Below are 27,330 nucleotides of genomic sequence, written 5' to 3' on the forward strand. Positions count from 1 at the left end.
CATTGTTAACAGTGATCTGACAAAGTGGGATAAACTCAGTTTTTTGTTTGTAGTTGCTGGGATTAATGCGGTAGGATTATTTGCCAAATCCATTCCTCCCTCCTCTCCAAACCATCTGCTTCCTTCACGTTTCCTCCCAGGTTCACTGCTCTCCATCTAGCCAGGACCAGAGGCAGGCCGTCTTCCCCAGTCAATGAATAATGTATCCAGCAATATTGTTTATAAACTCAACATAGAAACAGTTGAAAGCCTGTCTGCTGAACAGTGAAGCATCTCTGCTGTAACACATGTTTTCTTTTCACTTTTGCATGTTGTATCTTGGCTCCTGTAGACCGTGGCACCCTGGAACCAAAAAAATCATGCTGGCATTAATTCAGAATGGGATATAGGCCTACAACTAATTTAATTTAAATTTGAAATCTAATGACTTACTGCACACTAACGACAGATGCATAGCCCACTGGTATAATCATGGTATCATGGGTTCCCTAGGTTTGTCCCTGCACCCTTCCCCTAAACATAAACCTGTGTCACCACCCAGTGGATGATTTCTGATCCGACCATGCCCTTATTAAACTCCATCATTACTGAAACCCTTGATTAAAACAGTAATCCTCTTATGTTCTCTTATTTGAAATTAATTTCTAGGAGATACATCGGTAACATTTGGACCCCCTTTTAGCGACCTCTCTGAAGGTCCCCGAGCCCTAGTTTGGACACCCGTTATCCTCCAAAGGCGGGGGGAGGTGGTGGGAGGTGTTATATCAGTTATTTTGATGCCGAGGTCGGTCACTATGGACTATCACAACAAGGCCTGGCATTTAAGAAAAGTTCCCCACCACCAGCACTTCTAACGGGAACATGTCGCTGTGAGCAGAAATGCACTTGGTTTCGTGTCCTTGCAGCCGGTCAGATCGAGAGGAAAGCGGGGATAAAGTGCGTGAAGCGACGGAAGCAGGGCGGCGGATGTGAAGTGGCAGCAGCCAAATAAATAAGATATGAACGCGTCTTTCTACCCAGCCTGGCAACACTGCGTGAGAAGTAAACGACGCCGCGGATAGAGAGAAGTAGCAACCATGATTGAGAAACGGGGATAGAAAAGCAGACATTTTTTGTTTTCTTCAGAAGGAGGTTTCGACTTGACCGGAGGTTGGGAGTACCGGGAGGCGGTGGCGCTGTGTTCGGGCTGTGGAGTGCCTTTGCCCGCTAGGAAGCCGATGAAGGCTCGGTGGTGCCCGGGCCGAATGGAGGACCACCGTATATGATTAGACGGCTTCTTCAGGGGTGATTTTGGCATGCAGGAGGGTCTGTAAACAACGTTTAAATCACCCGAGCAAAAGTAAGCTAAGTGTCTCACTTGAATATAGAGAAACAAATACAGTGTTGGGATCTGCTCATCCTAATTTGGCACCATCAAGGCGGTAATTTACGTTTTTACATCGAATTGATTTGATTACTTTTTTTTACGTTTTCACTTATCAATCTGTCTGCTGCTCTGCAAAGAGCTGCCTCCGACTGGGCTGCTATTGTGAGCAGATTAAGTCATGCCTTGGTGGTGTGCTTCACTGGCAGCAACAGTGTCAAATACAGGCCCTCTGCACAACAACAACAACGCTCCAAATACAGTCTGTCAATATGGAAAGAGGAATTAGGCAAAAAAAAGGTGAAAGTCAACAGGGATTTAAACCTTGATCACTCACATGCACACTGTTGGACAATGTGAGTCAATCAGATCAGAGCTGTAGTGTGCTCACAATCAGATCAATCCTAGAATAACAGGACGGCTCATCTCCCATTTCCTGCCTAATAGCTTCACTTAAGATCCTAACCCTGTTGTAATCTGTGTATAATAACCTGAAGCTAGGCTGAGGCCATATTTATCAGGGAATTGATTGGTGTCATCGGTGTGCTCCCTTGTTGTTTGTCTTGAGGTCTGCGGCTGACTGAGGATGCAGCTTTCTTAAACATTTCATTTGAAGGTGTTAAGAGAACAGATCGTCTGATCCATCGTCTCTGCTGAATAAAACAGATTAGTTTGGATGTGTGCTCCAGATGATGCTAGCGATATTGGTCAAGTGAATTGCTCAAGGACACTCCAGCAAGGGCAGGTCCTGGTTCCAATAGAAGCAGGATTCATGTACAACACCACGGTACTGCATCTTGGCGTTGCACTCTAATACAAGGAAGATTCTCAAGTGTATTGGGTCTATCTTTGACCCACAAGGTATAATGACCTGATATGAGAGCACTTCCATGGCCAGTGCATCCTGCCTTGTGATTTTACTTAAATTAAACTCCCTGATCTGCAGGCGTAATAACAAAAAATCCCAATGCTTTAGAAGAGATCTTCTAGGCATTTCCTGTAAACTAATAAATGCAACTTTCAGTGAGTTAAACCTTATTTAAGCACTAATGGGCCGTTGACATTAAAGTAACTTGACAGCTTATTAAGCCAAACATCAGATCCAATTTGATTCCAAAATCCAATTAAAAGTTAGATGGAACCTCTAAACTCTGATCTAGGAGCTTCCAGGACCACCCGCCTACAGTGGGAACATCCTGCCCTGTGTGTGACCGCTCTGTGAATGGTTATGCGTTAAAATCTGCATCACTGTTATGTCACGATGGATTGGGCCCTTTGGCCTGTATAAGGAGTTAGGAACACAAGGATGCACCGAAACACAAACTGGCACAGTGGAATGTGAGGGGTGTGTTTGGGGACAGGAAGCTGTCGCCCTCTGCCTCATTGTTCTCCAATCACGCTACAGCTATTTCAGGACTGTGTGTGTGGGATAGTGGTCCTGTCTGAGAAGTCTGCTTTTGTACAAACCTAAACCAGATTTATAGCGAATTAAACTGACCAGATACCCAAGCAGAGTGGAAGAAACGGTTTAAGGCGTGGGCTGGAAAAAAAAATATCTGGGATATCGAGTCCCAATACTATTGTAAAAATTCTGCTTTTGTACAAACTAAAACCAGATATATAGTATATTAAACTGAGTGGGTATCTTCTCAAATCTGCTACCTTGTCCGTACTGTGTGTGTGTGTGTGTGTATACACAGCCTAGGCTCTGTAAACTGGTATTTAAACAAAAGGGGATGTAAACAAAGGGGGCCCACTTTCTTTACATTCCCTTTGTTTACAGAGTCTAGGCTCTCTGTATTTACACAGGATTTGTTTCAGCAAGCACACAGGACAGACAGGTAGCAGATTGTGAGAAGATAATCACTGATTTTGACGATTTGTGATTTGTCAACAAATGTTCTCCAGAATGACCTAGTATGCCTTAAGTAGTCTCTTTTTTGCCTTTATGTTTGGCTGAAGTTTACCACTCCAAACCCACAAAGTTATTTGGGCAAATAGGACACATTTCTAGCATCTCTAAAGGGACCGGGTGAGCCTCCTCCAATGTATCTCCAGTGTGTGGGGCTCCCATCAAAACTGGTTGAGAGTCTATTGATCTCAGTGCCTGGTTCTGGTTTTTCACTGGGTTGGGTGTATATTTAGTAACAAAGTCTCACCATTTTATAAATAACCTCCGCAGACTTGAAGCTGCTGCTCAAAGAATTATTGCGCCCATTTCATTTCACACAGTGCATTTAAATAATCTACGTACAGAGGTAAATAATGGACTAACTAGCAGAATGAGAGATTTGCTTGGATATTTAAAAAAGAGAATATCTTATTTTGTTAGAATAATCTTTAGTTTGTTTTAGCAATTTTTTTTTGTATAACGCCCTGCAAATTGACTATCGTTTTGGTCTCACAGCTCTCATTAAAGCCACCTCCAGACATAAAATGCAGCTTATTTTTAGCTAAAAAAAGATCTAAATAAACCCATTGTATGCTACCTATTTAGCACCAACAGCAGACAGGACACAATTAGCAGCTAGTTGGGGAACAGAGGGGAGCTTTTAGCAGCTAAAAAGCCAAATATTTCCCTCAGCAGGTGATGGAGACCAAAGACACAGACATGACCCTAAACAAATGCTAATATGGCTCCATATATTTGCTGAATGTTTAAATAGGCAAGTCTTAACAATAAAGCAATTATCAGGTGCTGTATCAGCACAAGCACAAGCAAATACACTAAGATTCCCTGTTGCAGCGGCAAAGTAGGGCATTGATAAGTCAGCTCAGTGATCCAGTCTACACACTCGCTCCATCAATCAATGTACCGTCTCATGTTTCTGTGTGTGTTTGTGAAAGTATTTGTGTTAAGGGTTACGTGTGTGTGCTACTGTACCTGTGTTTTTGTGGTGATAGCATGGAGCCAGCCCCCCCCCCCCCCTCCTAATCCTCCTCCTGCATACCGAGCTCAGCCTGTACAGAGCTAGTCTGCTGAAGCGGATATTCGTAGTATGGTAGATTTTCACAGCTTTGTGGTTTAAGTATAGGAAAAGTATGCCGATATATTATGTCCTGACGTAAAGGAGGTTTGACCACCTCTGATAAGCAAAGACCACCTTCACGCAACAGCTGTAAGTCCATTACATCGATTAGGAATATTTATGTTGTCATTAGGGTTGGCTGGTATCCAATTTTTGATGCATTTAAACCTTCCCAAAATTATACTCACCCAACAGCACATTTTACAAAATTATATAGTTGGGGTGGGCTGACAGAGGTTTAGTGTTGGTTAAGCAGCCAGTGTGGGCAGTGCTACGAGTTTTACGTGCATGCTAATGTGGAATGCTTGTGCTGTGGGACCCAGGCTGACTAAGGGCAAAGGTCATCTTTTGGAGTATGTGAGACGGAGTGGGAGGGAGGAGAAAGCAGGAAAAGGGGGTGAGGTTCGAGTAGGGGACTGGTGATACAGGGGGGGTTTGGTTACAGGCCAGGTATTATTAGCTCAGCCTTTAAATGTGCCCTTGGTTATTAAACTGGGTGTGAATTAAATAGGAGGAGTGGGCTGTTTGAGGCAACAACTAATTAGTTGGTTACAAGGCAAGGAAGCGCTGATTTTGAGCTCCTCAGAGTATTGGCTAAGAACAGACATGACCCATGTGTCACTTGTTATGTGACGTACTGACTAATTAGTGTGTGTACTTGCTCTGTATGTGACAGTGATGAACGGGTGTGTCACGTCGTTTCCATAACAATAAGTTCTCATCGTCAGTCGGTGTCATGTCGATATAAAACATAAACAAAACATTATTTATAAAGTGTAAGTTATTGCATAAAAAATTAATACATTTTTGTAATTAGAAAAGGTAAAGTAACCCTGGCCCAACGAAAAGGTGCAATTATTTGCGTTATGGGAAATGTAGGACAGCTTTTTTTTTTTGTCTTGACCCATACTTTGGCCTAAAATTCAAGATATCTTGGTCTCATTTATTTTTTAGTCTGCCTCTTGTTAGTTCCCAAACTTCCCAAGAGTGTAATAATAAATCACTGGAGTGACCCTTTTAATGTACTGACTCCTTCCAAACACCTAATGTGCATTGGTTTCACACAACAATTCGCTGAGTTTAAACTTGCCGGACAGCTGGATGGAAACGTCAGCTCTCCAGCTGCAGATTGAAGCCGTGTGGTAATGCAGTGGATTAGAGAAGGCATTCTGTCAACAGAATCCCCTCCTATCATTCTATCATTCTCTTTTAATCCTGCTGCTGGATCAAGGACACTTACCTCCCCAGAGCTTCACATGCATAAGCCTGTTTGTGGGTGCAATTCTGATTTAGTTTTATCAAACACAAGAGGCAGTGGTGGAGTGTGTTCAGCATGGTATTGTTTGTGGGACTCTAGGGATGGAATGTGCTTGAGTGTGTATGTGTGCTTTAATTTGTTTTTACAAAGCGTGGAGACATTCAGAATAATTTTAAGAATTGTGCGCGTGTGCAGCGACTATTTGGGCAAAAGTGGCTTTAAACTCTGCCAGTGGCACCGTGCTCAACGCTGGTCTCTGCCCTGCACTATTTATAGTATACTATTTACACTCTGGCCAGATGTGTCAATGTGTGTGAGCCTGTTTTTTTAAGTATCACAGCTTTTTATTAATTTTTTTATATACGGGTGTATTAACTGAATACATCTTGGGTGACAGCATTGACGTCCTTACAGGAATTGATGTAAAAATGTGAGCACAACACATTTCTGCCTCTGTATTATTTGGGACTGACAGGAAAAGATTCTTCAACTTTTCCCCAATGTTTCCGCAGAAAAGATTCCTATTTTGAGGCGTCATGGTTGGAATGTCTTCAGGTGCATTGTTTGGAATTTGGAATTGTTCTTTATTGTGGCCACTGTACTTCTGTTATTATCTGTAAGGAGTGGGGTTGCCCAGGGAATGTTGCTTTCTTGATGATGTCATATTACACACTGCATGTAGTTGTCTCTTTTGTAACTGTTTTTAATGTTTTTTAGTTTTTTTATGTCATTTTATGTCATCTTTCCAAGGATTGTTTGGGGTGTGGGGTGGGTGGGGTTCTAAATGTTTTGTATGTTTGTTAAAAAAGAAAAATTTAAATAAAAATCGTTTATGGAAAAAAAAAGAAAATATTCCTATTTATATGTGACATCTATTTGCAAATTGTGAGTAATCCCATTCCCATGTAATTCCATACCTACGTAGGTTATCGGTCACAACACACTACTTGTTGCTGAAGGACGTTTTCCTGTGTTATATTTGAATAGTTCCTTGATCCTTGATGAAGTTTCCAGCGTGTTGTATGTTCCCCATGGCACTGTTAGGACAGAAATGTCTGGACAGGACTTGCATCAGCAATAGCATTGAACCAATAGCCTTTGTGTTGCTGCTGATATGACGCAAACGTTTTCCTTTGAAACTCAAAGTAATGCACCGAGCAGTGTCAGCTAAATGGATTTCCATATAGATCAAATAAAAATATATCAAAAATGCTAGAAAAAAATATCTATCTGATAAAGTGTGTGTGTGTGTATATATATTCATCAGCAGCAGAAGATCCCTAACCCTGGAGCTAAAAGGAGAGAGCGTATTCATCAAGTCAGTCAGATGTTGCTGTTGATTATTGTTCTGTACAGGCTTACGAGCGCAAAGGGGCTTCTACTTGCATGTGAGGTGCACTAAGCTTTGACTCTAACAAGAGGATATTTTTACATTTACTCAACAATAATTCTTCATTTTAGCGTTAAACACCTAGACATTCACTGTCTCCTGTTTTAATAATTTATTTGGGTCCATCTCCCACGCATTCTCTCTCTGCAGATTTCCGCCCAACTGTCTCGCTCTCTATCTGCACAGCTGATTTTAGATGTCTGTGGGGGTAGGATGGATGGGTAGGGGGTGTCTTTATGTCTGTGCGTGAGTGCACATCCGTTTAGTCTCATAATGGCAAGAAGTAGGATGGAAAGAGAGCGAGAGAGGAAGGAAGGAGGGGAGTGGCGGCTGATCCATTAGGTGTGACGTGTCTGGCTCGGAAGCCAAGAAGCAGTTTTGGCGTAATCATCCTCACCATGGCAACTAAAGTGCATGTGAGAGAGAGTGCAAGTTAGAGTGATTGTGTGTTTGTGTGTGTGTGTGTGTGTGTGTGTGTGTGTGTGTGTCTGTGCATTTTGAAAGCTTGCAGAGATACGGTTTTTATTGTGATCTATTCAGGAAGTGGAATTGAACCTTATAACCTCTGAAGCAGCTGCTGCTGGAGACATCTTTATCAATTCATTCAGGCCTGTCTTTGGCTAAAGGGATATACAAAGTATATGTAAAAAATATGTAGTTATTGTTGGCAAAGGTTGAATTGTGGGTACAAATGTGTGTACTGTGATCTAGAATATATCTATTTGGTTTAATGGTGCAGTTACAAAAAAACAAGACACCCATCGACCAGAAAGCTAAAAATGCTAAAAGCTAATAGGCCTCAGTTATGGCTGAATTCCATTTAGTAGCCTTTGTTTAAGTGTCCTGTTATGTCAGCCATCACCACAATATACTGACCATCATCCCTCTTCTTGCCCTATAGGTCTCCACCCTCCATCCACCCCTCTCCTGTGGATCATAGGAGCACCCCGTCATCTTCCCTCCTCCCACCTCCTCCCTTCATCATGATGGCCTACTGGATGATTCCTACAGTACCGTAGTGCCCTCGAGCAAAGGCAAAACCAACAGGTGTCCTCGAGCAGAAACGGGATGTGCATGACTGATCTAAGAGAAACAAAAAGAGAGATCGAAGGTTTGACCGTGGTGCGAACAGCCTCCTTGAATACCTTGAATGACGACTAGTGGATCCAGGGAACTCTGGAGTGCCTTGCCCAAGGGAACGCCAGCAGGGCCAAAGAAATGTACAGCACGGAAAGCAAATTCCAATAGATTTTTTAAAGTTACTTTGGACAGTGCACTGCTCTCGTAATTGCCCCATTCCTCAATCTTTACCTCCATTCAGTGCTTCTTTAGTTCGGTGTAGTGAAAGTATTTTTAAAGGTGAGCGGCCTCCCTTTCTCCTTCATTCTTGTTTTTAGTTTGGCCCCACCCACCAAGCCTTCACCATTCGCCCCTCCCTGGCCACAGCCGTCCTCCCCCCTCGCCCCCGCCCCCATTCCACTGCTCCCTCCTCCCCCATCCTTCACCCCCCTGCTCCCTCTTCCGCTGTAACCATGGCGATGGCCGCCACAGCTTCCTCGTCGTCGACCAATGGCAGTGCCCGGGACCACCTGCTGGCGGTGCGTCGGCGCAGCCCTCAGTCCCGGCCCTACACTATAGGACCAGAGAACCTGCGCTGCCTGTCTATGCAGGGCTCCACTTCCTCCTCCTCCTCCTCTTCCTCTGCTATGTCGTCAGGCAGCCAATCAGAAGGGGCGGTGGGGCTCCAGCGGGCCAATAGCGACACAGACCTGGTGACGTCAGAGAGCCGCTCGTCGCTCACTGCCTCCACGTACCAGCTGACTCTGGGCCACAGCCACCTGGTCATCTCCTGGGACATCAAGGAGGAAGTGGACGCCACCGACTGGATCGGCCTGTACCACATCGGTGAGCAAACCCGACCTCACTGAAGAGTGGAGCACCAGCTTCATGTTTGCATCATTAATTACTCTGTTGCCCAAGTTATTCAAGCACACACTTTACGATCCAGGTCTGATGAGCCTGATGTTTTGGCGGGATTGCACAGCATTTATAGTGTCACGGCACCTTGCATACAAATCTACCGTATCAGACTGTTAGTTTTACCCTAGCATTGTTAAAAAACAACAACACACAACAAGTTTTGATTGAACTATTGATTATACATGTCCAGGCCTTACTTTCTGCCTCCTGTTGCTTTGTCTCATTTTCCACGTTGCCTCCCTACCATTCATCCGTACGTCTGTCCTTCTGTGGGTCAGGGGATATGATAAAACATTTGGCCGTAGGACAGTGATATCAAAGCTCCACCGTAGAGGTTGGGACTTGTAACTCATCTCTTCAAGGTTAGAGCATTACATCAGCCCTACCACTGCTACATTAACCGACTAATGGATTGTGTGTGTGTGTGTGTGTTTTAGTATGTGAGAAAAGGAAGTAAGTTATCCTGATGAAAAGTGACGCTGACTCAGCATCAATAGCATTTTACAGCCGCACATTCCCATCTCATATTACACCATAGTGTCCAATAGTTATGTACTTTTGAATGACAGAGGTTTTGAAGGGAAACTCGACTTTCAAAAACTACAAAATCTTTGTGAATATTTTCAATAATGCAATACAACTTTTGTACAACAGATACATATGCATAACCTTCAAAGCCTGATATATAATCTACCAATAATAAAGCATAAACATTTGATATATATAATTACCTTAATATGATGTTATCAGGGTCACCTCTGCCTTTTTAATGGATGATAGCAAGACCATGTTAAGAACTGTACTGAGTTTTAAAGACAAATGTATGCTGCATATATATTTTGTTTAAAAATACATAAAAACTTGATGTAGCCAAATCTCTATAAATCTCAGAAGGGAAAGCTAAAATATATTGAAACATGTCCTCTTGGAGCAGGCAATGCCATGAGTTTAATGTGAGGTAAAAGCCCGTCTCTGCTAGCAACCTGTGTTATCTGGGATCACTGAAGCCACGTAGTTCTCAGGCTCAGGTGAGAGAGAGCAGCTTTCAGCAGCCAGATAAATACACACCGCTAAGGTCATCTTGAACCGTGTGTGTGTGTGTGTGTGTGTGTGTGTGTGTGTGTGTGTGTGTGTGTGTGTGTGTGTGTGTGTGTGTGTGTGTGTGTGTGTGTGTGTGTGTGTGTGTGTGTGTGTGTGTGTGTGTGTGTGTGTGTGTGTGTGTGTGTGTGTGTGTGTGTGTGTGTGTGTGTGAGTGAGAGTGAGAGTAAGCGCCTGTGGACAATCCCTTATTTGAGGCATAGTGAAGCCAATGAAAGGTGATCTCTCCATCCCATCTGCAGCTCTTGGGCTGCTATTGACCCACAGGCAGCGAGGAGGAGGAGAGGGGATTTCTGGACTGATTCTCCCCAGGGGGTGAGCACCGTTTCCAGCCTGGCTGTCGGCCACGCTCCCCCTGGAGCCGCCTGGGCTCCATTACCTCTCCCTGCTGTCTGATGTGTGTGCGAGTTCTCAGACTGGAGGTTTGGATGATTGAAGGGTGTGTGTGTGTGTGTGTGTGTGTGTAGGTGTGAGGATTACTTAATTAACACAAAAAAAGTGTAATTAATGGTGACCTGGTGTGTCAGAGGCCGAGGGTAAGAGGTGAATGTGTGGCTGATGGACGCCAGCATTAATCCGTCTGGACATGGGCCATTTGTCATGGCATGTACACTTAAATATTTGATGGCTCAACGAGCACAGACAGTGACGTGGTTTATGAAGGTAGAAGTTCTCTCCCTCTGGAACCTGTCACCTCCATGGTGGTTCGTAATGTGAATGCAGCACGCTGCCTTAACGCTCATGTTAAAAGAAATCCCTAAAATCCATATTGGTATCTAACCTGGTGAAAGACTGTCCAGGAAGGAAAGACTTTTATTAGTAGTCATGGATCATATGGTGGCCGTGGTGGAACAATTTAATCAAAAATAAATACTTTTTATGTTTGATATTTTAAGTATATTTGACATGTACATGTATGAATGGCAGATTGATAGGCCTCTGAGTTGGTAACACTGTTAAATCCAGCAGGGCGACTTTACATCTTAATGAAAGTTTGTCACTGGTGTTAGTGGCTGTGGTTACTGAGATTGGGCCTTGGTGTAGCATTTTCAAAATGTCCTCTGTTGCTTATAAAGAACTTTCCGGATTGCCAAAACTTAAAAAAAAAATTTAAAAAGAAGACCTGCGGGGATGATTTTTCTTACTGATTCTTAACTTAACATGGATACTGTGTGTCCGTGGGGGTGCAATTATCAGCTGTTTTTTTTGTTGGATATATTTTGCTGAAGAATCTGTCCTTGCATGCAAAATAAATCAAATATAATATGGATGAGTAGACACAACTCGGGAAGAATTTACTTTATTCCATAAGTTTAATTTATTGAAGTATTGAGGCCCCTACAGTATATTGTATTAACTTAAAATGTGATGCAAACATGAACTCAGGTTATGGATCCAAATGCAACTGGTATATCGCCAGTGTTTTCCTGCCACTCTCTACTTGGGTTAAATGTTTGAGAAACAGTAACTCCCCCTACTCTTGGAACTCTGTGTTTTTACATAAATCACCTCTGGCCGAGGTCTGTGTGCATGCTACTGCCTCATTAAGTCAATTGCTCAATACGTGACCTTTGCTTAACGTCCTGTTCTGACCCGTATGTCTTACAACTGTTGTCTAATTTACCACGGCACCTGTGCGTGTTTTTTGAAGCAGAAGCCGGAGAAATGCAATGGAGCAGCTTTTGAATTTGAGAGTGTGTGTGTGTGTGTGTGTGTGTTTTCTTCCAGATGAGACATGTGTGGCCAACGTGTGGGACTCAAAGAACCGTGGTGTGAACGGCACCCAGAGGGGACAGATCGTCTGGAGGCTGGAGGCGGGACCCTACTTCATGGAGCGTAAGTAGCCATCTTGTCTCGCTGGCGTTTCATGTTTCGCTAAAGGGGCGTTCCACCACTACAGATTAGTTGTGAATGAATTGCACCATGCAGCCTGTGAGAGCATCTTTCTGGAGGACTTTGCTGACAAAAATAACCCTGATGATGTTGTAATTTGTGTCTTGTGTTGTGTTTTCTTCCCAGCGGAGACCAAGGTGTCCTTTAAATACTATCATGGTGTAAGCGGAGCATTAAGAGCAACAACACCTTGTATCACTGTCAAGAACCCTGGAGTACCGGTATGTCCCATCTACACCCCCACTAGGTCATTCACTTTGAGAGCTTTGACAGATCAGCTGCTGCTTCATCCAAACAATGTATTTGGCACTGTATATTTGGGCTAAAAGAAGCAAGTTTTGAGATGGCGTGCAGTCAGAGTTGGTTTATGGAGAGAGGTGGACCGAGCTATCGGCAGCAGAAACTGAAGTGAGGAGTTTGCTCCAGTTGAGTCGGTAAAATGTAAAGCAGTCAGCTTGAATCAGAGGGAGAGGGAATATTGGTCTGAGTCCTAATTTTAACTTTGAATCAAACTTTTTCTCTAAATGAAGTCAGTTCCGGCTTAAACTGGGATATGCTCATGCTGGTTGTTTACTCACCAGGTGGGCAGTGAAGGCCAAGTGGATGACCAATCCGGTACTGAGCACTGTCGGAAACTAGTCAGCTTCACCCTATCAGGTAGGAGGGATTATTATAGATAGATTGTCCAATTAAAAAAAAAACACACACACACCCGTTCTGAGTGCATATGCTTTTTTCACTCCAGATATCCGGGCTGCTGGCCTGAAGAAGGGCATGTTCTTCAACCCCGATCCCTACCTGAAGATGTCCATCCAGCCCGGTAAGAGGAGTGGCCTCCCCAAGTTCACCCACCACGGCCATGAGAGACGCTCCTCCATCATCGCCAACACCACCAACCCAGTGTGGCACGGGGAGGTACACACACACACACACACCCACACAAATTTGACTTCCATAGACTTCCATTTATTTCTTTGGAGACTTACCCTTAGCATAAGATTAACCAAAGAGAGAAATATCAGCATTTTTTAACACAGAGAAACCTCGTGATATTCCAATAGCTGATACCAAATGAATTAGAAAGACTTACGGCACTGATGATCCTTTTGTAGAAATACACCTTTGTGGCTCTGATGACGGACGTTCTGCGGATCGAGGTGAAGGATAAGTTTTCCAAGAGCCGACCGATTATCAAGCGCTTTCTGGGCCAGCTGATCATTCCCATGCAGAGACTTCTGGAGGGGCCGACGGCTGAGTGAGCGCGCGCACACACACACACACACACACACACACACACACACACACACCACACACACACCCACACACACACCTGTGTGTCTGCAGTTGCACATGTTTTGAAGCTGCTGCATGTGTGTGGATAAATGTCCTGCTTGCTTTCAAGGAGCACTGGTCATGCGTTTGACCTTCAGCACTTAACTACAGTGACTCAACATGGTTCAGTCGATAACGATCAATACATGCCAATCAGCTCATTGTTCAGATATTGATCAACAGTGGAAATCATGTTCTCCAATGAAACATGTTGTATTGTGTTTCTTGCAGGATGACTGTTTATGGTGCATATCTGCTTGTTGCCTAAAAGTATGTTTGTTTCCGTGTGTGTGTGTGTGTGTGTGTACAGCGATCAACCAGTCAGCTACAGCCTGTGTCGCCGTCTTCCTACGGACCATGTTAGCGGGCAGCTACTGTTTCGAATGGATATCACCTCCACCGGACAAGAAGGTGTGTGTCTGTGTAGGTTGTGCTTTTTTGAGGTGATTTAAATGAGCCTAAATTAGTGTTTCACGTGATTTAAAAAAAAAATCATTGCAAACAAGATACTTAACCCTGACGTCATATCATTCAGAGAGATAAATAGGATTTACAGATCATATAACTGACAGAAAATATGAGTTATGTTCTTTTCTCTGTTCTTTTCCTCTTCTCGCCCGTCATCCGTCCTCTTTCTCTCAGAAGCTTCCCCAGATGCAGTGGAATCCATCTTGGATGGCGCGGTGAATGGCGACCCTGGCAGTCCCTCAGACGATGAAGACACTCCCCATCAGTCCTTGTCTCGGCCCTCTCCCTCTGGCTCTGACGAGGGCTCTGTGGTGGTCAACGGAGCTTGTTACTACGGTGACGACAGCGTGTGGCGGGAGCCCGGGCAGACTGGAGAAGAGGATCTGCTCCCTGCAGCCATGGGCGGACACACACACCGACAGGTGTCTCTTAACGACTACCTGGACGCCATGGAGGCGCCCAGACCTCTAGCCCAGCCCTCGCCAAAACTACGCTCCAGCTTCCCTACAGACACCAGGCTCAACGCCATGCTGCACATAGACTCAGATGAGGATGAGGAGACAATGGGGACACACAGGGAGCAAGCACAGCAGACAAGGACAACGCAGAGCGCCGACTCAACCACATCGGCTGACCCACAACAGGGGCAGACTGGGGCCAGGACTGGTCCTGGATCAGGGGACACAACACAGGCAGGTTCCCCTGCTAGTGCTCAGCCTGGAACTGAACCTGCAGGGGCTGACCCTGGAGCTGCAGAATGTGCAGCTGCTGTCCAAACACAGGCGGGGACATCAGTTGCTGCTGACACTGCAGGTAGGACCGTAGAGGTCGCTGACCCGAGGGCTGTAACCTCCACAGCAGCCAGCCCCTCCTCTAGGCCATCAGGGGCTGAAGCAGGGGCAGCAGCCGGGTCAGGGGAGCGTTTTGGGGAGTGTACCTGTCAGGAGCAGAGCAGCAGGATTGGTGCAAACAATCCCTTACTAGGACCACTTTCACCCATTCAGGTGAGAAGCTGTTTAGATGACTAAAAGCTACATGTCTTAGATGCCAGATTAATTCATTTCATTTCATTTCATTTATTGTTTATTTAGCAGGGACAGTGCACAATATACAATTGAGCCAGATTATAGCCACATTGCTAATTTTCGTCTGTAGTCCCTGGACAGGAGTTGGTGTTAAGCTAAAAACAAAAAGGATTAAAATGAATAATAATACAAGAATTTGATAATACAATTAAAAGGTGCCCAATGTGCAAATATAGGCTCACAATATTGCATGACCAAGAAGGCATATCTAGTTAAGAGAATACACCAAAACAAGATGTATAATAAAGTAAACATAAAACACCAAACATGAGATAAATGACTAAAAATGTTCACATCGCTGCCTTGTTTTTAGCCATTTCTTGAGACCTGATTTAAAACTACTGAGTGTGTTGCTTTGCCTAATACCTACAGGAATACTGTTCCATAGCCCTGTTGTTTTTACAGAAAAGGCACTTTGACCAAAAGTGGTCCTTCTAAACACACTTAATGAGTCCCCTCTAGATGATGCTCTTGTGTTGTTTTCTGCTCTACTCAGACTCACAAATTTCTTAAGAGGGGGGGGAGCAAGATCATTTACAATTTAAAAAAATAAACAGCAGTTTGAAAAAGATCTCTCCTCTAATCTTTACTCCTCAGGAGGTGGAGATAAGAAAAGAGGTGGCTCCGAAGGCAGAGGAGGAAGGGGCGGAGTCATCGAGCAGTGAAGCCAACGGGCCAATCGCAGCAGCTTCCTCTACCAGCAGCAACATAGCTGACCAAGGAGGAGGGCCCTCTGAAGCTGGTTAGTGAGACAGGGCAGGAATATATACATTAAGGATCTTTTGACTTTTTGGTACCAAATGTTTACGTAATAACTTGGGAACAAGTGTTAAACACATAACAATTGTCTGTTTTAAATGACAGGAGCCAGCGGCGGGGTGGAACAGGAGGAGGAGGGAGGGGAGGTGTGGAGGAGGAGGCAGTCCATGAGGGGAGCAGCCCAGAGCCGGGAGCTGGTCAGGCCCAGAGACAGTCCCAACGGGGCAGCCGGGCTGGAGAGAGACATGGGTGAGATGCAGAAATTATTGTTCTGCACTCCTGAGATTTATCTTTTCATTTTTACTAACAAGGGAAAACATTCACAATCTAACTGGATTCAGAATTCCATTCCCTAAGCTTTAAATACTTATTCAATATTTTCTCTGACATTTTATCTATTTTTCTTCTTTCAATGTTTGTTGGTGTTGCTGCCCAAAAGCTGACTTCATGCAAATCCTCCCCATGTCTGTCTCGTCACGCTGAGGATTGAGCTGCCACCTAGTATTAATCAAAGACTGTAGCATTATCCAGATCAGAAGATGTGTCCTGAAGCTGCCAAAAAGCTGTTCGATTATCATTTTCAGTTGTCCTCATTTAACCATTTGACAGTATTAGATAATAGCGGGAAGGGGAGCCATGCTCGAGGGCACACAGACCTCTAACTGTTAACTTAGCTTTTCCCCTGAACGTCCATGAGCTTCTCCACTGTCGCATACTAATAAAAATATAAGACACTCCTGCCCTTTCTTATATGAGAAGTGATGCAAAAATGTCTTAACATTTTTGATGACATCATATAATGTGTGTGCGCATGTGTATGTGTGTGTAAGCAGGTGCCACAACTCAGGTTAATGGCCACCAATCTGTTCGCTCCCTGCCATCTGTCCGCCATGACATCAGTCGTTACCAGAGAGTGGACGAGCCACTACCACCTAGTGAGTGTGTTTGTGTGTGAGAGAGAAATATATATACAAATATATAAACCTATATACAATATATATATTATATATATATATATATATGGTTTATAATACACTAAAAATAGTTGGAAGCAAAAACTTGTACTTGTTTATTTATTTATTTATGAACAATTCTTATGAAAGAATGAATGAATGAATGAATGAAGTAATTAATTAATTAATGCGTATACAGTGTGAAATGGCCATAATCATATTTATTGACATAATTCCACACACAACTAATGTGTAAACTAATCCTTCAATGGCAGGTTAAATATTTTTTAAACATTTAGGAAAAACTCAAAAGACATGTCGGTTGACCCTTGATGGTTCATTCCTGACCTTTGAAATAGTAGTAGTAGCCCCAATAAATCTGGTTTCTCATTTACCAAGACACATTTTCCATTTTTTCAAGTGCTGTGTATACAAGCGATTCATTGTTCATCTTCACAGTTGGTGTTTGTTCCTTTACACCTTTGCTGAAATTCTCAACATAACTGACGGATCAACACCTTAAACCAATTCTACCTTTGTTGGTTTAGGTACCAAAACCTCTGCGTCTTCCTCTTAAGCATGGCCTTGCTATCAAGTGTGTTCTCACTTCTGTCAACTTGTTTGTGTGTGTGTTTTGGGTCAACCAGACTGGGAGGCTCGCATCGACAGCCACGGTCGGATCTTTTACGTGGACCATGTGAACAGAACCACAACTTGGCAGCGCCCCACTGCCCCCCCCCCACCGCAGACCCTCCAGAGGTCCAACTCCATCCAGCAGATGGAGCAGCTAAACCGCAGGTACTCTATGGTCAGCCCTTATACAAGCAGCAAAGTTTAAAAATAAAAAAAAATAAAAAACTTTTCCCGTTAGTTACACATACACACTTTTCCAGGTATCAGAGCATACGTAGGACGATCACTAATGACAGCAGACCAGAGGAGCAGCCAGCCAATATAGTGCCGATGGATGAGACTGACATGCAACCCTCCATCCCAGGTAATCCTCTTGCTGCACTGCATGCTGGTCAATGTATTCTTTAAAGCACGTCCTGGAAAATTCATTTAGTAGCATCTTCTGTGTGTGTGTGTGTGTGTGTGTGTGTGTGTGTGTGTGTGTGTGTGTGTGTGTGTGTGTGTGTGTGTGTGTGTGTGTGTGTGTGTGTGTGTGTGTGTGTGTGTGTGTGTGTGTGTGTGTGTGTGTGTGTGTGTGTGTGTGTGTGTGTGTGTGTGTGTTGCAGAGCTGCGTAGGGACAACAGCATGGCTCAGTCCAGTTCCAGGTCTCGCTTCACCCTGCTGCTCCAGTCCCCCAGCGCCAAGTTCCTCACCAGCCCCGACTTCTTCACTGTGCTGCATTCCAACCCTGTACGGACTCTCCTTTTCTTCTTCTTCCTCCCTCTTTCTTTCAACCAATCCTTCTCTATTTTCTTCCACCCCATTTCATGGTTTGCACGATAATAAAAAAAAAAAAAAAAAAAAAAAAAATATATATATATATATATATATTTTAGGACATTGCAAAGCTTACTCTTTAGCCTCTGTTATCCACGAGAGGGTAACATTTTTTAGGTTTAGACAATTAGACAGGTTTTGTCTTTTTTTTCTTTGTGCTGTATGGGGGATAGTCAAATCATTTTGGGCAGACCTTTTCTTTTCTTTTCCTTTTTTTCTGATCTCAGATTTATATTTTTGTGCACTGAACATCAAAAAGATGCCTTTTGTGTGGATGTATGACCTACATATTGGTGGTTTAGCAGTAAGAAGCTGCTAGCCTGTCCCCATTCAATGTAGAAACCTCTAAAGCTCACTTTAGCAGTAGCATGCTAACAATTGCTCATTAGCGTGTGGTTAAAACTCAGGGCATCATCAGTTATTGCAATCCATACTGAGTGGAGGATGTCTATTCAAAAATTCTAGGCAGAAAGATGGTAATAGCTTTTCCTTGAGCGACCCTTCTAATGTGAGTAAACATAGAGGGGGTGGTAGGCTAACACTGAAAAGTGTCTTGCTTTTTTTATAAAATAGATTGTACAATTCATTCCCCACACCAACAACTTTCCTACCGTCACTAACAAATGAAAAACCAAAGCACACAATTAATGGTGATGGATAAACATCTGCACTATCAGTGGGACTTAACAGAACGTCTCTGGTGGTGGATGTATTTCCTCATTCTGTCCTTCCTTCTTCCTCTGCTTTCTCTTGCTCTTCTCTGTCCCTCACCGTAGAGTGCCTATCGTATGTTCACCAGCAACACGTGTCTGAAGCATATGATCAGTAAGGTTCGTCGGGATGCTCACCACTATGAGCGCTACCAGCACAACAGAGACCTGGTGGCCTTCCTCAACCTGCTGGCCAACAAGCAGCTGGAGCTGCCCAGAGGCTGGGAGATGAAGCACGACCACACCGGCAAGGTGGGGGACCACACATTCTGTCCTTTAAATGTAACTCCTATCAGAACGGGTGTGTTAAAATGTCAACATTTACCTTCATGGGTTTGAACTTGTCAGGTTAGAAAAGCCTCTAAAGAACATTATACATTATCTGCCCAAATGTTTTTTGCCATATAGTACATTATTAACTTATGGCTGATAGTCTGGAATGCATCATTTCCCACAAAATACAGAGCATCATTATCAGGATACTTTGTCATTTGGGAGATATTATACTCAATGCACTTTACTTTATTTGACTTATTTTCTGGGTATCCCTTCATGGTGTAAATAATATTTCGTCAATAAACAAAAAAACAAAAAAATCTGAAGGACATGCATACATGAATTAATAAATGTTTTCATTAATATATAAAATAATTAAATTAATAAAAGCAGCATAATTTAACAGCAAATAATTATGAAAATAATACTTTGTTTAAATTTTTGTGCTTTGCACAGGAATACTTACAGAAGAAAATTCAAGTATATTTCATAAATGTAAAGTAAATCAAATATGGTTATGATTGATATATTTATGTATAAAATCACAATAAAAAAAAGTCATACATATGAGAGATTTGCATAAAATGAAATCTTAATTTTAGACATGTACGTATAAGCAAGATTTTGTGACACCAACTAATTTAAAAGACAATCATTGTCCAAAATGCAAATCTTAACTGTGTTTAAAAATATGAATAAAGATTCAAAGACCATTGTATTGTTAAATCTGCTGTCCGATGGACACTCGACAGTTCCTTGCTTTTGTGCGTACACATGCAGCCTTTCTTCGTGGACCATAACTGTCGTGCCACCACCTTCATCGACCCCCGGCTGCCTCTGCAGAGCTGCAGGCCCCCAAGCGTCCTGGCTCACCGCCAACACCTGACCCGCCAACGCAGTCACAGTGCCGGGGAGGTCAGCCCACGACGACTGGTAACAACACACACGCTAATGCTATCTGAGGATAGAGTTTTTGTAAAATGCACCCTTAAAATAAAAATACCTCCCCTATCTATTTATCCCTGTAGGTGGGTGAAGACCCTCGTCATGCTGGCCCGCCTGTCCTGCCACGGCCTTCCAGCACCTTCACCTCTGCCAACAGGGGGCAGGGCCAAGACGTTGTGCCAGTGGGTCAGTACATGCCCCAAACACAAGCACAACCCTAAAGAGAGGATCACATTAGATTAGATTAGATTCACTTTATTGTCATTGCACATTAACAGGTTACAATACAATGAAATGTATGTGGGTTTAACCAGAGTGCAAACAACAGTTTGAGCAACATGTATGTAAAAATATATACCTGTACACAGGGCTGCTTTTACCTGCCACTAGGCCCTGGGGTGAGCTATTTTCTGGAATAATTTGGAGACACAGAAATACCAAAAAGCAGAAACAAAAATATACAGGTTTAAAAAATCCAGTCAGTCAGCATTCCAATTTTTTTTTTATAATCCCTTATCCCAAAGCTACTTCTCTCTTTGAACTCTTCGTTTTGTTTTTAATGGCTCATCTCAATATGGGCCCTTGATCTGCGTTGCCCCGAACAATGTTATTAAACAAAAATAACAAAAATGTACTGGTGAATGATAGGCCCCTTAATCTTCGTAGGCCAAAAATAATGTGATTTTTTTTCCTTTTTCTTTACTGGTTCATGATGGGCCCCTGATCTCTCTACGCCCCCCTAAGATCAGGGGCCTATCATGAGCCAGTCATTAATTTATTTAAATGACAATATGCGGGGCCTTCTTAGATCAGGGGCCTATATTGAGACAGAAAAAAAAAAAAAAAAAGGCGGCCCTGCCTGTACATATATTACATGTGACCTACATCAATGTGTCTGGTCTTCTTCTTCTAGCTTACAACGACAAGATAGTGGCGTTTCTTCGACAACCAAACATATTTGAGATCTTACAGGAGAGACAGCCCGAATTCAACCGGAACCATTCACTCAGGTATATACACACACAAACACACTGCTATATGTAGAGCTTCCATATGGAGTGATTCTGCAGTAGCCAGCTTCTCTCAGTGTAATGTTGATGTGACAACAGGGACAAGGTGCAGCTGATCCGCACAGATGGAGGGTCGGGATTGGCCAGGCTGTCAGGGGACGCCGACCTCGTCATGCTGCTAAGGTGAGACCTCTCAGTCCGTCCTTTACTTTCCTATCTCCCGTATGTGTCTTATTGTATCAGGTGCATATCACTGTTACTCTTATCTTCCTCATTTTCTACTTGGTGTTTGTCCTTTCTTGTCTCTCGTGCCTTTAACAGAAGCTTCTCTTTTGAATGAATTCATAACTTCTTCCTGGTTGTGTCTCCTCTGCAGCCTGTTTGAAGATGAAGTCATGTCCTACGTGCCTCCTCACGCCTTACTTCACCCCAGCTACTGTCACTCACCTCGGGCATCACCGGTCTCCTCGCCACAGAACTCGCCTGGTATGAGCCTGAGACGCTGCATAAAGGCCAAAAGCTTTTTATTTCTGAAATATTTGTTCAGGTTTAAATCCTTCACTTAGAAATGGCAAATGCTGCTTTAAGTAGAAAGAGACAAAGAAGAGGAACTGCACATATAATGCAAAATCTCTTCCGTCTTTCTCTCTGCCCAAAGGCACTCAGAGAGCGAATGCCAGAGCGCCGGCACCCTACAAGAGAGACTTTGAAGCCAAACTGCGCAACTTCTACAGGAAATTAGAAACTAAAGGCTATGGCCAAGGACCAGGGAAGCTAAAGTAAGTGGATGCTTTATTTTCTGCCTCTGTTTTGTGTGTGTATTTGTATGAGCTGACGTGTGTGTGTGTGTGTGTGTGTGTGTGTGTCTCAGGTTGATCATCCGTCGTGACCACCTGCTGGAAGATGCCTTTAACCAGATCATGTGCTACTCCCGCAAAGACCTGCAGCGCAGCAAGCTCTACGTCAGCTTCGTTGGGGAGGAAGGGTGAGTATTTTAAACCTTTTATAATAAAAACCATGATTAAGATGACATGACATCAGCTTGATTTAACATGTTTTAGACAAGACAAATCACAGACTTAAAGGAGAAGTAAGAGAAATGGTCCTTTTAGCTAACTTCCTGTCAGTGACTGCAGTTAGCAGTCCCCTCCCTTGTCACCACATTAACGCACAGCGGTCTTCAAGCAGCGATTTATCTAGCGGCATCTCAGATCTGTAAGGACGATAAAACAGGGTTCAATGGCAGAGAGCCTGCCTATCTGTACCTTTCTCTTCTGATTGGATAAAGGGTTGTAGGATACAAGAAAAGTTTTTCTGACGATTACGTCCAGACCAGAGTGACTCTATACTCTAATTAAGTATAAATGATCCCTGTAGCGAAGTAACACGTTTATTAACATAAATATATTGCTTACTTCTGCTTTAAGTATGTAGTAAGAAGGTTGATTTCATTTAGTCAAGTACTGTAAAGTACACATTTGATGTACTCGGAAGCATTGTTTTTTACTCTGCTATTTGACAGCTTTAGTTTAAACTTTACAAGTTATACTTTTTGATTAATAATGATTTACACTATTTTCAGAAGTTCTGAAAACCAAAAAACGCATTTATTAGCAATGAAAATGTAAGCAGATGCATCTACAATGAAAATCATTAGTTTTATAAAGAAATTAAATGGTTCAAAATGAGCTCTACCTCAACCAACTCCCAACAGTAAAATCCTGCTTTTACATTCCTCCATGACTAATAATAAACCAATGACATAATATTGAATTGATTTCTTTTAATACTTTAAGATTGTTTTCCAGATTAAACTTGCATAGTTATTATTGAGTGTTTATTTAGTTATTAGGTTTTGAATACTCCCCCCCCCCCCCCCCGCCCCCCGCCCCCCTATATGTAGTAAAGATAGACCTGTCTGTCTGTATGTCTGTGTGTTGCAGGTTGGACTACAGCGGACCTTCCAGAGAGTTCTTCTTCTTGGTTTCCAGGGAGCTGTTCAACCCTTATTACGGTCTGTTTGAGTACTCTGCCAACGACACCTACACCGTCCAGATCAGCCCCATGTCTGCCTTCGTAGACAATCACCACGAATGGTGAGACACACCGGGTGAAGATGGGATATGATGGTTGGTATCCTAATGGCTTTTTCTGTGTGTGTTAACATGCGTGTGTTTTTATGTTGTTCCAGGTTCCGGTTCAGTGGTCGTATATTGGGTTTGGCTCTGATCCATCAGTACCTGCTGGATGCCTTCTTCACCAGACCTTTCTATAAAGGGCTACTGCGCATGTGCGTACAGTATGTGGAAACAATCCACAGATGCATGGACATGTGTGCACAAACATATTCAAAACTTATTTCCCTGTCTATAAAGTTGATGCTTCTATTTCTTGGACAGTGTGTGTGTTTAATGTTACCAGGAACGCACATGCACCTATAAACATAAACACACTCACTCTCATATCCCATGGGTTTAGTTCCTGTGACCTGAGTGACCTGGAGTATCTGGATGAGGAGTTTCACCAGTCTCTGCAGTGGATGAAGGACAACGACATAGAGGAAATGTTGGACCTCACCTTCACAGTCAATGAGGAGGTCTTTGGACAGGTTAGCTTCATGGTTGTGTCTGTGTGTCTCAAATGCATTTTATGTGAGGAGACGGAACGTCTACTGTTTGGCTTCCCCTTGAGAAAAAAAGTGCTTAGTTTTTGTTTGTGTTGCCATAGATAACAGAAAGGGAGCTGAAGCCTGGCGGGGCCAACATCCCTGTCTCTGAGAAGAACAAGAAGGAGTACATTGAGCGCATGGTGAAGTGGAGGATAGAGAGAGGAGTGGTGCAGCAGACTGAAAGCCTGATCAGAGGCTTCTATGAGGTATGGCTCACACTGTTACATATATTTACACCTTAAAGTCCAGTGCAATGTGTGACATTTGTGTGTTTTCCAGGTGGTGGATTCCAGGCTAGTGTCAGTTTTTGATGCCAGGGAGCTGGAGCTGGTGATCGCTGGCACAGCTGAGATTGACTTATCAGACTGGAGGAACAATACCGAGTACAGAGGAGGTCTGGAATTTAAAATAAGCCTTTGAATCATATTTTCTGTTGACTGTAGTTCCTACAATAATATGAAAGGAAATTTGTCATGCAAACTCAATACTTACTTACTACGTTATTCTTTACTATTATTAAGTTTACTACATCTCAACTTTGTACTTTGGTGATCCACTGTTGTGTTTAGGTTACCACGACAACCATATTGTGATCCGGTGGTTCTGGGCGGCCGTGGAGAGGTTCAACAATGAGCAGAGACTGCGGCTCCTGCAGGTGGGCAGAAAGAGAAAGAGGGCTTTTGATACAAATACATTAGAAAATAATCTAAATCTTCTCTCCTTCCTTCCCCTCTGCGTCTTCAGTTTGTGACCGGGACGTCCAGTATCCCTTACGAGGGCTTTGCTTCTCTGAGAGGCAGCAACGGACCTCGCAGGTTCTGTGTGGAAAAGTGGGGCAAGACCACCTCACTGCCCAGGTAAACACACACCTCATCAGGGTGCTGTAGTCAGCCACTAAGTGTGTAGACACGCATTGATTTCCGTATAATAGCTATAATAGTAGCGCTGCAATAGAATTATTCAACCCCCATGGCAAATTAATTAAGATGTTTACAATAAACAAATAGAACAAGAACACAATTCAAATAGCTCAACATAAATAATATCACAAGTGGTTTCTCCAACACAAAATGACACTTTTAACGAGTTCTGTAGTCTCAAAATGATTTGACCCCTTCAAGACAAGTGTTTCAGTACTTGTTAGAGCACCCTTTTCCTTTCATGACCTGCTGCAAACGTGATGCATAGCCAGTCAGCCGCTTCTGGCATCGTTCCTGAGTAATCTTAGCCCATTCCTCATGGGCAATGGCCTCCGATTCATGTCAATTCTTTGGTTTCTGTGCTGCAACAGCCTTCTTCAAATCCCACCATAGATTTGCTATGGGATTCAAGTCAGTTGACTTGGATGGCCACTTTATAATCTTCGAGGATTTCTTCTATCAATTAATTGTTGTTACTTTGGCCCCTCATGTATATGTTTATCTGTGTGTATAACTGTCTGGACATGTATGTTATAAATAAACAGCATTTACACCCTTAGCTGAGTAAGAAAGCATGTGCCTAAAGTTTGCCATTTTGTAGGCATTCCCCCCCCCCCCAAGTAAAACTAACTGAAAAATTGTGACTTTACAAAATGTGATCACCTCACACTTGAGACAATGCTTTTGTTTTTTGAAAAGAAAATGTAAACCATGTCTGACATCACTGCCTATGATCTCTCTCCAGAGCACATACCTGTTTCAACCGGCTGGACCTGCCGCCATATCCGTCTTTCTCAATGCTGTATGAGAAGATGCTAACGGCCGTGGAGGAGACCAGCACCTTTGGGCTGGAATGAGGACTGCTGGTGGGAGACATGAAGGAAGCCGAAAGAGGATTCAGAAATCTGGATCTAAAGTCCAATTTGTTTTGTGTTTAATTTATAATGGGCTTTATTTTATAACTAGGCTTATGATACCTTTTGAACCATGAAGCTGCACTCTGACCCTTTGAAATGTCCCATGTGCAGACATAAGCAGTTATTTAAAGTATTTTCACACATGCACGTATTGCGCACCTACTTAGTAAAACACACTTTCACCTTTGTGATTTGACAAATGAATACCCATACTGCCTTTGGGGACCATAATCATAACTGTCAGGATTTTACTGAATTGACAAGATGTGTTTTTTGCTGTTTTCACTTTCTCTTTGCTACCACGAGGGTTACATTTAAGACACATCAAAGAAGAAGCAACCACTGCCTTCACTGCAAAAGCTGGCTTGACTCTTTTAATCTATTTTGGATGGACCTAGATGGATTGTCAGGACAGTCCAGAACTGTGTGCTGCATTGCCCCCTTGTGGCCTGTTGTAGTAACTGCACTTATTTATGTAGTGCGTTTGTTTATCAAAGCCTTTCGAGCTAACCAAAGGGGTAAGTTTTGGGATCTTTTTTCCAGAGAACTTCTGCAGGGGATTTTGGAGACCCCAAACAGAACCTTTGATATTGTTCTTACAGTATATAAATCTTGGAGAAACCAATGGATTTTCTAATGGTGATGTGGCAGTGACATGTAGTGATTTGAATGTAAATTAAATATGATGATATAGTCTTTGTGTGGAACAACAAAGATGTGTTGATGAGTAAACTAAGTTACATATGTAGGTAACAATATCCATTGACTGTGATTTGAAACCAGCTTTTTATTCAGGTCTCTTTTCTAAAACATAATAAAGAATAGTCTGCGCTCGAGTTGTAGACAAAAGGAAAATAGTTTATCCAAATTTCCACGCACCAGTGGCGGATCTAGAGCATATAAGACAGCCTGAAAATGTGTGCTATCTCATTTTTTTAATAGTAACAATCTATCTTCTAGCTATTGTGAATAAGCTTAACTCAATCAAAAATTAAATAGTGGGAGATATTTTGACAACCCAATCCCATCATGGCTAAATGAATGTCCTGTCTGTGTTGGGAAACTTTTGAATATAAAAGAATCAACCCTCTGACGACGCAGTTTCAGGACTGTAGTCCCAAGAAGACCTTTTTACCAAAATCTAGCTCTAAATGTTGGAGCTTCAAATTTCTTGTACTTGCGATAAGAAAGAGGACTGTCTGAACACTCTCTCTATTATGCAGACTATATTCACTGTCTGCCATTTAGAGTGGGAAAGGTTTATATATAAATATAGTTGCCCCTACCTCTAGATCCGCCCCTGCCATGACTCCCCAAATTTGATTCCGCTGCTGGTGGAAAAAACACAATAAATTAATCTAATTTTAAGCTGCCATTTGAGTGCAATTTATCATGTATTAGAAAAGGACTTTAGTACCCTGAGACATTCAATACTATACCAACTGGCAAAATAAATCTCCTCTGCATCTTCACTGTTGCTCGTTAGAATGTTTTCTTTTCATACTGGTTCTTTATTCACCTTACACATGATCGAGCTGTTTTTCTCCTTTCTTTGCTATTTTTACACTTGTGATGTTGACCACTTGTGTATTTGTACAGCTCAATTTGATTACAATGCTGTACATGAACTCATTTTCTAATAGAGTTGAACTCTGACACTGTTGGATAGTTCCTCTAGACTTACACTATTTATTTCAATCTTGAACAAATTGAATCAACTCAATGTTTGTCTAATCAGGTTAAGTTGAGTTCACAAGGGGTGCTCAAGCAGGCGCACATCTGGTCAAAACCATACTGTCATAATAGAGAAGCATGGACATTTTGTA

At 42.8% G+C, this 27,330-nt stretch overlaps 1 protein-coding gene across 1 annotated transcript; it reads left to right on the top strand.

The window, feature by feature from the left end:
* Nucleotides 1–818: 818 nt before the first annotated feature.
* Nucleotides 819–27,330, top strand: hecw2b (HECT, C2 and WW domain containing E3 ubiquitin protein ligase 2b). Its single transcript, XM_080052965.1, has 30 exons — nucleotides 819–1,339; nucleotides 7,942–8,945; nucleotides 11,847–11,954; nucleotides 12,138–12,232; nucleotides 12,593–12,668; nucleotides 12,757–12,926; nucleotides 13,124–13,266; nucleotides 13,654–13,754; nucleotides 13,986–14,815; nucleotides 15,494–15,638; nucleotides 15,761–15,904; nucleotides 17,256–17,406; nucleotides 17,502–17,605; nucleotides 17,847–17,971; nucleotides 18,835–19,020; nucleotides 19,825–19,977; nucleotides 20,073–20,175; nucleotides 20,903–20,999; nucleotides 21,099–21,182; nucleotides 21,376–21,485; nucleotides 21,658–21,778; nucleotides 21,871–21,984; nucleotides 22,943–23,095; nucleotides 23,191–23,289; nucleotides 23,478–23,607; nucleotides 23,727–23,873; nucleotides 23,947–24,061; nucleotides 24,237–24,322; nucleotides 24,412–24,524; nucleotides 25,333–27,330. The coding sequence occupies exons 2-30, from the start codon at nucleotides 8,573–8,575 to the stop codon at nucleotides 25,442–25,444; spliced, it is 4,488 nt and encodes a 1,495-aa protein (XP_079909091.1). The 5' UTR covers nucleotides 819–1,339; nucleotides 7,942–8,572; the 3' UTR covers nucleotides 25,445–27,330.

This window comes from Ammodytes marinus, assembly GCF_949987685.1.
Source record: "Ammodytes marinus genome assembly, chromosome: 24".
NCBI lineage: Eukaryota > Metazoa > Chordata > Actinopteri > Uranoscopiformes > Ammodytidae > Ammodytes > Ammodytes marinus.